Below are 13,103 nucleotides of genomic sequence, written 5' to 3'. Positions count from 1 at the left end.
AGCTCGGAATTCAAAAAAGACCTAATGCCGACGACTCCGACACCCCATACACGGTTCACGTTGTGCCACATTAACGCGTATATTATGTACAAGAATACAAAAAGCATATAATAGTCAAGTATTTTTCTACGTACTTTCTTTAAAAAAAAAAAATTCTTTGGCACAAATGAAATTTATATTACAATAAAGACTAGCCAAATATTTAATATTAAAATCAAAAATTTCATTAAAAATATTTAAGATTTAAGCCCAAAAAGTTTTTTCAATAAAAAATGTGTAATTGACCATCTTATGATGAATCCTTCAGCGTATTATATACATGATTAAAATAATTTTTTTTAGATATATATAGTAGATGTCGAACTCTTTCGACTATTTTCTATATTTATCTTTTTAAATTTTTTAAATCATTTATTAAAATTTTTGATTTCGTCGCTGAGTATGAACTATATATGGGAAAAATATTTGGAAACCTTGTGAAACAAGCATCTTAGCTAATACGTACAATTTATTGTCACATAAAATCAAATAATTAAAGCCTCCAAAGGTGTTCTGTTTTTTGTTTCGACAGCGTGATGTCATATAATCGCAATATGAACAAATGTGGATGTCAATTCTAATAATATTATAATTCAAACTTTATAAAAATTATTATTATTAGTAATATTTTGGAGAGAGAAACAAAGAGATGTGAGTTTACGCGTAGAGAGATTAGATAAGACATTGTTTTTGTTTGTAGGATAACAAATACTAGTTTCGTTTATTTTTAATTATCATATTACGTTTTTTAAAAATTAATTTAACTAATCAGATTATATTAATTTAATAATTTTATATTTTAAAATTTAAATATTTAATGAAAATACTATAAATTATATATATTTTTTTATGAAATATATATTTATTGATCAAAATTCATATTATTTTAACTCGTAAAATAAAAAAAATTTACAATCAAGAAGAAGGACAAAGGAAGTACTTCTTTGTTCTATTTTTTCTTTTTTAGTTTTGACTTTATAGAATCTTGAAAAATATAAAAATTACTTTTTGAATAAATTTTGTAGTTTTGAAAAATGTATATGGTTAAAAAATAAGTGTTAATAAGGAATTAAGTAATAAATTATTTCAAAATTTTTAAAACTAACTTAATAAAAGAGGATATTTGTATTTAATATAATGAACAATTAAAAAATAAAAAGAGAATGAATTGGAAAAAGAAAGATTTGTTTCACATTTTTCCCTTTTTGTTTTTAAATTCTTGTGATGGATGAGAGGAGAAACTCAAAATACACAAGGCTCACTTTTGACACATAAGACCATAGAAATATATTCATTCTTTTTTTTTTCTTTGACAAATTAAATTCACACCTTATTTTCACACATAGGACCATATACAAAACCCCTTATTCAATTTCTTTTTCTACATATAAAACCTTTCTTCTTCTCTCCCCCCAAATCTTTTTCCTCTCCATTTTCTTAACAAAAAACCATCTCTCAAAACACACATAAACATACTTTTTTTAATATAACAACAATAAAAATAATAATAAATCTAGGGTTATAATATTATATGGATCCCCATCTTCATCACCATCAACATCATCTTCAACAACAACAACATCAATTTAGTCATCAAAGTGTGAATATTGATACAACAAGTGGAGGTGTTAATATTGGTACATAAATATATATATATATTTTTCTTGTGACAATTTCGATTTGCTTTGTTAGCTGTCGCATGACACCTTATTATTATTTTCAGGAGGAGGAGGAGGGGATAGATTCCCTCAATGGAGTATTCAAGAAACAAGAGATTTCTTGATGATTCGAGCGGAGTTGGATCAAACTTTCATGGAAACAAAAAGGAATAAGCTTCTATGGGAAGTCATAGCAACAAAGATGAAAGAAAAAGGTTACAATCGTAGCCCAGAACAGTGTAAATGCAAATGGAAAAATCTTGTTACGCGTTATAAGGTACATGTTTTAATTTTATACTATATAGTTTTTTTAGAATAAACAAGAATTTGTTAAAAAGCAAATGAAAAAAAAGAATGGACTTGTTCCTACTAGCTTTTATTAAGTTTCTTTCCTAGAAAGTCACTTGCTAGAAGGACTAGATGCACCTTATTATATTCAACTATTTACAAAACTAAATATCTATAGGTAAAAGTTTCAACAATATATTCTAGATTGTATACAAAAACTAAATACAAAAAAGTGCTTGAGTTTCAACAAACATTAAATTATGAAAAGCAATATTTTGAGACTAAGTTTAAATTCTAGAACCGTGATCTCTACTAGCTAAGTATGTTGATGTTGATGTTGTGTTTTGTTTATGCATTTGAATTATATAGGGATGTGAGACAGTTGAACCGGAAGCTCTAAGACAACAATTTCCATTTTACAATGAGTTGCAAGCAATTTTTGCAGCTAGGATGCAAAGAATGTTATGGATAGAGGCAGAAGGTGGTGTAGGAGGAGGGGCTAGCGGGTCGAAAAAGAAGGCTATTTCTTCTGATGAAGAGGAAGAAAATGATGATAGTGATGGAGAAAAAGTTGGCAAGAAGAAAAGAAAGGTTAAGGGAAGTATGATGGTTGGTAGTTCAAGTGGTAATAATAATAATAATTTAGTGAGTAGTTTAAAGGAGATTTTGGATGATTTCATGAAGCAACAAATGGTAATGGAAATGCAATGGTTAAAAGCTTATGAAGCAAAAGAAGAAGAGAGGAGGATAAAGGAGATGGAATGGAGACAAACAATGGAGGCTTTAGAAAATGAGAGGCTAATGATGGAAACAAGATGGAGAGAAAGGGAAGAACAAAGAAGGATGAGAGAAGAAGCTAGAGCTGAGAAGAGGGATGCACTTATCACAACTCTTTTGAACAAGCTTAGAAGAGAAGATCACAACATGTAGGGGCCGGTGTACGTATCGTCACACCTTTCTAAAACAGTCATCATCATCTATAACAATATTTCATTATAACAATCAAGTTTTTTTCTTCTTCTTCTTCTTTGGAACTGTTTTTTCGTATCATACTGTTATAGAGAGGTTTGATTTATGTATTTTAGAATATAACTAATATTAGCTACCTAGGAGATTAGACTAACTCTTTTTATCATCTTCATTAAATGTTGGCTGATGTTGCTCTTTGGGATATAGTTAGACAAACAAGAAGCCCCTTTGATAACAAGTCTTTATTTTTAGTTCCATGCAATTCATGTCTCTTCTTCTCTTTAGTTTGTTAGTTATAAAATTTCTCATCTTTATGTGCTTTATTCTTGCATTTCTTAGTCATTATATTATTCTAGTGTGCTTAATTACTTTATTATGTTTGAACAATCCATGTGTAAAATTAATCTCATATATTATATCAAGTTATGTATGAGTTTTTTTTTTTTTTTCATTTTATGTTTACGTTATAAGTAATTTGGTCTTGTAAATATTGGTTATACCATCAATGCATGGAATTTAGATGTCTTCATGTCACATTATTTGTGCAAAGGTAAATAGGGGGTATTATATATATAATTCCAATATAATGGTCTTTGTTTTTTTATGGAATAGTAGAAGTTTTTTTTGTTTTTTTTACGTGGATGAATGGAAAACTATGGTGTAAACTTAAATACCATGTGAATGTATAGGCATTTTATATATTAGCTGGTAGAACGCGTTAATAGAAAGTCAAAGTTTGGAGTTATAAGAGGATTCTGTTACACCTTTTTCATGGTGCTAACTTGTCTTGGTGATACTTATAATGATTGTCCATCTTTTAAATTGGCCATGTTTTTGTATTATTATTGTAATTTGAAAATGAGTGCAGGGCGAGGCTAAATAGGATCAAGGAGTTTATCTGTAGTTGATAGAAAATTACACTATTTGTATAAGATTTAAATTACTATATAATATGTGATACGGTCCAAAAAGGTAGAGCTAGATAGGATCGATATCGAAGGAGATAGTTAAAATTTACTATTTATTTAATATATAGTAGATGTCTAACCCTTTTCGATTTTTTTTTTATATTTACATTTTTGTTTTTAAGATTTTTTTGATGAAAATTCTGACTTCGTTAATAGGTGTATGGGTATCATTGACACTAATGGTGCACTATGAGCATTAGGTCATTAGCTACTCAATGGAGACCATTTATATTGATGAAGCTAAGGTGGTGTTGGTGACAAATTAAATTGATTATATATGTATCTAGGTAGGTCTATCCTAGCTATTTTTTTTTCCTTCAAAAATCACCTCTTTGAGCTGTATATAGATTGCAATAATGTAAGAACAATTTATGTAACGTTGTTTGATTTTAATCACATATAAATGGTTTAAAAGTATTTTTACTATAAATTTTTAACTATTTTTTGAGTATTTGTGTGACTATAAATAATCAATTTTTTAAAAATCAGTTGTTTCTATCCGTAAAATATGACTTTTTTTTAAACGATTAAAATGAAACGGTCACATTCATAAATTAGGACACATATATGATAAATGATCTTTTTTGTTTTTTATCTAGAGTTTGAAGCACATATTAAAGTCTCAATTAAATTTGAATTTTACAACACTGTACGATTCATTTAAAAGTGATACTCTCAATTAAATTCTCTATATATATAATCAAACTTCTGATTAAAGACGAAGCGATCCACCCACTATGCTACGATCCATATCAGTGCAATGTTGCATTGGACTCTATAAATAATTTGGTGTATGCAATATATTTTCATAGACCTTCAAATTAGGTCGTTTAGTTATTGTCAATTTTAATATAATTACGATGTATTTATGAAAGAGGGGATCAAGTCTTTATTATCTTTCCATGTTTGTTCTATTAACAAATTTTAAATGACCAAGTACTTTCCTAATTACCAAGAGCATTAATTGTGCAATTTAGTTCATTGTAGTTACCCATTTTTTCTACAAATATTCCTAAAATATTATTTCTTTCTTTTCAATGGAATGGAGAAATTTAAAAAAAAAAACAAAAAAATTGATTGTGATGGTTGATGTACTTGATTTTGGTATTTGATATCCATATCAAGTTTGATTAAATTTAAATTTGTATTGAATCGTTCTCTATAATAAAAATAACTCCATATTTTAGAAAAAAATAATCTAAAACTTCTAATGAACACAGAAAAAACAAAGTAGGAAAATAGACAAATAAATTTGGTATTTAATGGCATAAATTATTTAATTATGTTATAGGGAAAATCGATTGTGATGCAATGCATGTGTATCTCTTTTATAGAGAAACCTCAGAGTTTTAGTTAATCTATAAGATAATCTTTTCTTTTTTAAGTTTTTGTTATTTATCATCTCTAAATATAGTTCATTTATATTCCCACTAGTTATTTCTAAAGATTGAAAAAAGCCAAATACATACACAACTAATTATTTGACATTATTTCTTAGTCATCTTCAATTAATTTATGCTAAATTATTTATTTATTATATTATATTAAAATTGTAAGTCTACATTTTAAATTCTCCTCTTATTTTGTACAAATTTTGGTTAAGTTAGAATTCGTTACTCTTTATTTGTTCTTCGTTTGTAACTTAATAATTTTAATTCTTTATCTAAACGAATTTCTTTAAGATTTGTCAAATTTATTAAATTTATAATATTGGCAAATAGATTATTTTTTAAAAAAGTTTAAAAAATTGCAAAACTCATTAAAATATAAATAAAATATTAACATAATTTAAGTAATTGTTCTTTGTTACTAATAAAAGATTGTGGTTAAATGAATCAATAATAAAACGTCTTGAGTTCATATATATACAGAAAAATCTTGCTAAGGAGCGCTTCCCTCTTACACAATAGTCGACACAATTTTAAAATAATTGATCTTAGATAAATATTTCAGATTTCTTCCCCAATATTTTTGAAAGTAACTTCAACCTCAACTATACATATATCATCCCTATAACGAATTTTCATGATATTAAGTCATATTCACGTGTTATAACAAGTTATCTATTTTATATTCAGATATCACATTTTAGAAAAGTTTATAGGTGTATGACATAGATGAGATGAAAATTACCATATATTTTCCCCATGGAAAGTGTGATTATTAAAATTTTCCCCTTTTACTTTTTTAATGTACCACGTTGTTAATATTTGAAATTTCGTGATGTATGTTTGTACATATATAGATGAGAAATTTGAATTTAATATTTTGTGTTCATATGGAAGGAAAGAAAAGGCAATTTTTTTTATAATATATAGTTTGTTATGGTCCCAAATATAACTATACATTTGAACTAATCAATTTGATTTCTTTCTCCTATGATGATTTTTCCTCCTACGTAGCTACTTAAATATGAATTTGGTCGTTCTAAATGTTAATAGTATAAAATTAATAAATTTGACGGTACGAAGATTGAAAATTAAAAATAATTTAAATACATTTTATTCTCATTAAATTTCACTTATGAAATTAATCTGAATAATATGTTATTGTTACGTGGTACAGATAATAATCTAGCTTGGAGTTTCGTATTCGCTCATGCATCAACAAATATCTATATGAGTGAAGGGTCAAGGAACCTTGAAGGCCATAAATTTAATTATCGAAATTATTTGTTAAAAAAATTACACCGTATATAATTAGTAATAATAATTTAAAAATTTTGATTCGTCTCGACTTTAATTTTCATATTTTGAATTTATTTTACGAAAATTCTGATTTTACGTTAGATGAATTAAGAAAATATCCAAAACGTTTCACATGACATATACATACCAAATTACAATGCATAACGTAACATACTTGGTCTTTTTTTCTTCTTTTTTTTTGTTTTTCAAAGGCCAAATTATGAACGTTTAATTTTGTTTGTGTTTTTCAAAGTAACTGCCTCAATATTTTTCATTATATTATAAAGGATCAAACAAACTAATGAGATATACGTGAGTCCAATAACGGAAATAATCATACGTTATTATTAATATAAAAGGATGGTTATAAATCTAAGTTAAACTAAACTGTCTTATATATAACGTGCCAATAGAGATAAATTTAAAATTTAAAATTTATAAGTTTGCATTTCAAATTTTTAAGGAATTATGTTCTAAATAAATAATATGTATACAATATTTTTTAAATATGAATAATAACATTGAAATGAAATTATTAAATTTGACTGAAATTCACCAATTAAGAGTGTCACATAAAATGGGTTAGCCAGGGTTTTTTGTTATTTATTGTTAAATTAACATTAAGAAATGTGTATATTATTTTACATTTCTTAAATACGCATATTTTTGTCACATATAAATAATTTCGTTCATCTTAATTAAGTAAAACGTTTAACAATTAGTATCATTGGATACATATTCCAAGGTAAAAAGTAATACTTATCCCATTAAAATAATGGGTAAAACACTATAAAGAGAGTCGTTAAAGGTGGCAAGAGTGATAGAATTTTTTTTANTCCCATTAAAATAATGGGTAAAACACTATAAAGAGAGTCGTTAAAGGTGGCAAGAGTGATAGAAATTTTTTNAATACTTATCCCATTAAAATAATGGGTAAAACACTATAAAGAGAGTCGTTAAAGGTGGCAAGAGTGATAGAATTTTTTTTATTTTTTTTTTGAGTGATAGAATATAATATGGTATATTAATGTTGGTATCAATCATATTTTCATTAAATATATTAAGATTATTTCATATATCTTATTTCATTTGATGTATTGAAATAATATACATAACATAATTTTTAGAAAAAAAAAGTTATTTGTTTATAACAATATCCTTCATAAATCTGGTGAAATATATTTTAAAGAACAATAATATTCTAATTATGTATTAAAAACTCTTTGCATTTAATTTACATGCATTAGAAATACATATCGATCTCAATATAAAATAAAGTATATAACTAACACTTATATTAATTATATGCAAAACGACACAAAAATAATATATCAAAATATATTCTAATACACGTTATCAAATGATAAATACCTAGAGGGAATATACTATATAATATATATATATATATATATATATATATATAGATATATATTAAATACGGATATATGTGGAGGTGATTTTGAAGAGTCTTTAATAACATAAAGCATGGGGTCCCAATAGAATGTTATAAACCGACTTTCTGTTAGATTTGCAGTGATGACATTTATTAAAATGTGTGGTCAAAACTTGAAAATATAATAGAAAATACTACTTACTATTTTATTTATTAATTAGATTTTAGTCAAAGGTCCAATGCATGGCCATTTCTAAAAGACTATTTACATATCCTTGTTTGCTTTTAACCCAAAACAGTATTTTTCTCTCTATTAATAATAATAATTCTATTCTTTATCTTCTCTAATAAGCAATGACCTCATTCACCTATCAACTATTCCATTATATTGACTAGGTAATTGTTGGATATTTCTACAAGTAATTTAATTGCATTGATGAATATATTTCTTGGATGTGTAATAGGTGAACTCACTCTTCTGAAATCGCTCGTAAATGTTAATTTATTGATATGTATTTGGTATTTTTGTTTATGTAGAATAGCTCGTAAATTATATAGGAGACAACATAAATTGCATTAGATACAATGAAAAGCTCGACTTAGTAGATATTAACATATATTATTGTGATTACGTTGTATTAATTTTACGTTAAAGATAGATGTGATATTCATAATTTTCAAATTTGAATCCGCCGATATTTAAAAGAGTTAAAAGATGTTAAAGTATTCACCTACCAACCAACTTCAGTAAACTTAAATTAATAGTTTATTTGACCAAATTTTAGAAATTGAAAATATTTTAACGGTGTTTATATATTTTCATATTAAATTGAATTATTAAGTGCATATATTAGTGGATTTAAATGGGCAAGAACGTGATCATTATTTTTGGGTGCAAAGTCATGTAACAACTCTTGCCATAATTTGTTAAAAGAATGGAAAAAGATGAGAATTATTTTAAAATATCGTAAAATTTTTTTTTAGGACACCAACTTATTTAAACTATTCAAACGAGAAAATTATTATATCGAAGGAAGGTGTTTTAACAGTGAATTTTGAACTCTTCAATTAATCTAGAGCTGTTCATGATTTGTACGACGTTGTTGAACTATTATATCTTAAAGGGTGATAAGATATCAATTTAGATTATACTAGAATAAGTTGAATCTCCTGTGAGAGTTAACGTATCAAAACTTGTGTTAGTACTTTGATTCAAATTGTGGGTTTTAATCATAGGTTATCTCATAATTATGTTAAGTCACCCTTATATCAAACTTGTAGGTAAATAGTGCCAAAGATATCGTAACACACTATTAACTGAAATTTTTTAGGTTTTTTTTTATTATTCAAAATAATTGAATTGTTCAAAGTTCCTTTCACTTATCAAAATTTTATATTTTCTAGGAGATAAAGTACACTACTTACGAAGTTATATTTTTAAGTTTACAACGAACAATAATAAAAAATAATAACATATATATGCAATACCTCGTAAATTCAATTAATATGGAATATAGGGTGTACTGCTCAAACAAGTTCAATCAGGCATCATTACAACTTTCTATAGAAAGCAATTGTTTATGACAAGTGCATAAAAATATGAATATACGATTTTGAATTATTTTTCCACACAAATTGAAATATTTTGGATAAGTTATGAGAGAAATGTTAGTGAAGAATGTTATAGTAAAATTAGAATATATTTGTGTTTAGAAAAAGATTTGTTCCTCACACACATATATAATTATATATATATATATATATATACTGAAATTTGAAAGGATACTTTTTTGCCTTAGATAAAGGGGAAAAGAGGAAAAAGATTTAAGGACTTTCTCATGTGATCTAATTATCACATTTGAGGCAAATAGTGAGTCATTCTAATATTCTGAAGTTGTAGTCCATAATTTGATGATGTTATAACCTAAAAATGTATTAGGAAAAAAAATCCACCCACCGTATGGTATTTATCTTCGAGTTCAACTAAATACAGATTCGCATGAAGATGTTTTATATTAAAGATAAAATACTCTTTTACTCTGTATCTAGAAAGATTCGAATGCGAGACCTCTAATTAAAAATAAAAGATTATTTACGTTCCACCAGAGAAAAAATTATTTAATACTCCATAAATAATTGATGTCCAAGCTTACCTTTCCTTTTGTCTCTTGAGTAGGCATTACACAACTTCTTTTGACCAGAATAGATAAATCATTTGGGACAACATAAATAAGAGGTGAAAATATGTGTTTTGCTTGTTCAATTTCAACCTAATTTCCACTTAAACAAATACAAGTTTTAAACAATGATTAAAAGCTTCCCAATCAATATATCCTTAAGATGAAGCAACACAAATATATAAATACAAATATATAAATACAAATACAAAAGGAAGAATATGGAAATTATAGATGGGTTATTTAATTAGAATAATGTCAAATGTGACCCACTTAAAGACCTAACTATTAATTAAACACAAAGAGACAGACACCTTCCTATACTTTAGTACCATACTTTTTGCAAATAAGAGAAATAACACATGACATTGCCCTTCTTAATTTCAACTTAATGTCCAATATTTGTATTCAGAACATATTAATAATTTGATTTTTTTGATATACAATGTTACAAACTCAACATATAATATTATATAAAATTATAATAAATATTTATACACTTGTATACAGTAATATACAATCTTATATATAGAAAAAGTAACTCCATCTTCTTTCTTGAATCTAAGTACAATAATCATTTAAGAACACTACACCAGATCACTCAAAATTTCTTATTTTAGACGCCTCAAGTAAAATAATTAATAAAATAAAATAATTATTTAATTGTAAAAATAATATTTTTATACTTGCAAGTGCTACTGAAGATAGTTTGTAGTGGTAATGACGATGATAATAGTCGTTGTTGGTGACTAATAATGGTGGTATTGATAGTTATGACGGTAAGAGTGGTTGATGTTAGTAGTTAATAATAGTGGTTGAAAAATATATGGTAATAGGTGATATGTTTGTAGTAGTTGACAACATTTCTAGTGATGGTTATTGTAGTTGCATATATCATTCGCAATGATATCCAGATGAGAATTTTGTTGTGCTTGTACTAGTAGGAAAAATTTATATTGGAATGATGATGTCCACATTCTTTGTAAGAATGTATTTATACATTGCATGAATAATTGTGTTTAAGTGGACACATGGTCACAATCTTATTTTGTTCTCACAATTGATGCTTTCGATTAATGGGCATTGCTTGCTAATACACATCTTCTTGATTTTGCGAGATTCAAATTCGAGGATGAATTATTTTCAAGAAGAGAAGAATGATAGCATCTGTGTTGATATACCATCATTAAAAGTCGATGAGCTTTAATGAAAAATCAAGAATCTGTTCATCACGAAAAGAATTGTTCAAATTCAAGTTCAAAAGAAAAAAGATTTAGCTACATGAAGCCTTAAAATAGAACCCAAAAAGTTGAACGTCTAAAGTCAAACCTTCCTGGTTTAAATGTTCTCTATTTTAAAGTTTAATAGTTATAAAGTTTTCTAGTTATTACTTCCATAAAAGTAGGATTTTGAATCTTATTCTATTCGAAATATGTTTTCCCTATATATAGGAGTGAATTTCATTATCTTAGAAAAGACATGATTAATAATATTTGAGGTGTTTCTCTTCTTTACACATTTGCGTGTGGTGATTATGAATTTATATTACAATATTATAAGAATGATTCTATAGAGGTAAGATTAATTCGTTAAGTTAATATGATTGATTTCTATTAAAGTAAATTAAAGAAGGTGCCTAACTAGTCTCATACTAATAGTTATCTTTAGTTTCTTCTAAATAGGAATCTAGATGACTTTTAATCTAAGTTCTTGAGTTGACTTTATAAATGCCATAATTAGTTTTAAGCTGCTAATTTTGAATAGTAAAAGCAATTAAGGTTCTTAATCCTTAAAGATTTGAGAATTTTATTCTCGAATTTTATATATCTTTCGATTTCTGTCTTAAATTTTTATAACTTGGCTTCCACATTATTTTTCTGTTTATTCAGATAATTCGATTCTTATCATAAGTCTTAGTACAAAATATTTATGGTTAGCTCGAGTACCATATCTGGTACGAATTCTATATTGATTGGCTCGAGTATCACACTTGATATATGTTACAATATAATTGGGCTGGATATCATGCCTGATACATGCTTGGTTGTGTTCTATTTGTAAGTTCCCTGAGTGAATCAAATTATTTCATTGTGATGTATTTATCATGGTGGTCCACTGAGTTTTTGTGTTCAATGTTTCGATAGTTACGAGTATTGATTAGATTTGCACGTTAAACACTATGGTAGATATCTTAAGGATCCCTGAATAGTCTAAATCACTAGAAAGATAAATCGAAATAAGGCATAAGAAAATGTTGATCATTTAGAAACGTATATTATGTGGCTGCCAAGTTAGGTTGACGATCAGAGGTCTTTTGCATAATTTATTTGTTGGGACTATATATGTTTGTTAAATTGATTTAGAACATTTCTGATAAAAAATGTACAGTCAAGTGGCCAAGGAAGAGTGGTTGGAGTGAGATACGTGTGGCATTTGACATACAAAGTAGGCTTGAAAAACTTTACGATAGCATAAAAGGTAGACTAAAGCCTTAGAATGATAGAGTTGAGAACAAAATGAAGTATAAAGATTGAAAATAAGGTTACTCATGACTATTAGACCGGAAATAATAAGAGCAAGTGGCTAAATATTGATTTGACGATTCATATTACATGTTTTCTTTTGAATATTTACTCGAATGATTAATTATACCTATTATTGTTTGCATTAATACTATTTTTGCCATACTACTTGTCATAGTCTAGTTGCAGGATCAATATGATTCGTTAATTCATTATTGATATGGTTGGGGAGCAATCACTAATAATCATGAAAATGTGTAAAAATAATAAAAAAATTAGGCAGGGAATAAAAGTAATTACTTAAAGTAAGAGGAAGATATTAGTGATATTAGCAAAGTAAAAGGACTTTTCTATAAATTTCCATTTTTTATTTTATTTCAAAAAAAACGAAAAAAGCTTTCA

At 26.4% G+C, this 13,103-nt stretch overlaps 1 protein-coding gene across 2 annotated transcripts; it reads left to right on the top strand.

The window, feature by feature from the left end:
- The first annotated feature begins 1,404 nt into the window (after nucleotides 1–1,404).
- LOC107030714 (trihelix transcription factor GT-3b) lies at nucleotides 1,405–4,282 on the top strand. Of its 2 annotated transcripts, XM_027919546.1 has the most exons (4): nucleotides 1,405–1,676; nucleotides 1,763–1,974; nucleotides 2,355–2,923; nucleotides 4,079–4,282. In XM_027919546.1, the coding sequence occupies exons 1-3, from the start codon at nucleotides 1,571–1,573 to the stop codon at nucleotides 2,913–2,915; spliced, it is 879 nt and encodes a 292-aa protein (XP_027775347.1). In that variant the 5' UTR covers nucleotides 1,405–1,570; the 3' UTR covers nucleotides 2,916–2,923; nucleotides 4,079–4,282. The 2 variants fall into 2 exon arrangements, with proteins under 2 accessions (XP_027775347.1, XP_015087464.1); XM_015231978.2 differs by lacking the exon at nucleotides 4,079–4,282 and having other exon boundaries at nucleotides 1,410–1,676; nucleotides 2,355–3,275.
- The last annotated feature ends 8,821 nt before the right edge of the window (nucleotides 4,283–13,103 follow it).

This window comes from Solanum pennellii, chromosome 9 (genome assembly GCF_001406875.1).
Source record: "Solanum pennellii chromosome 9, SPENNV200".
NCBI classification, from domain to species: Eukaryota; Viridiplantae; Streptophyta; class Magnoliopsida; order Solanales; family Solanaceae; genus Solanum; species Solanum pennellii.
Note: the sequence above shows the minus strand (reverse complement) of the source record. Positions and strands in the feature narration are given on the sequence as shown.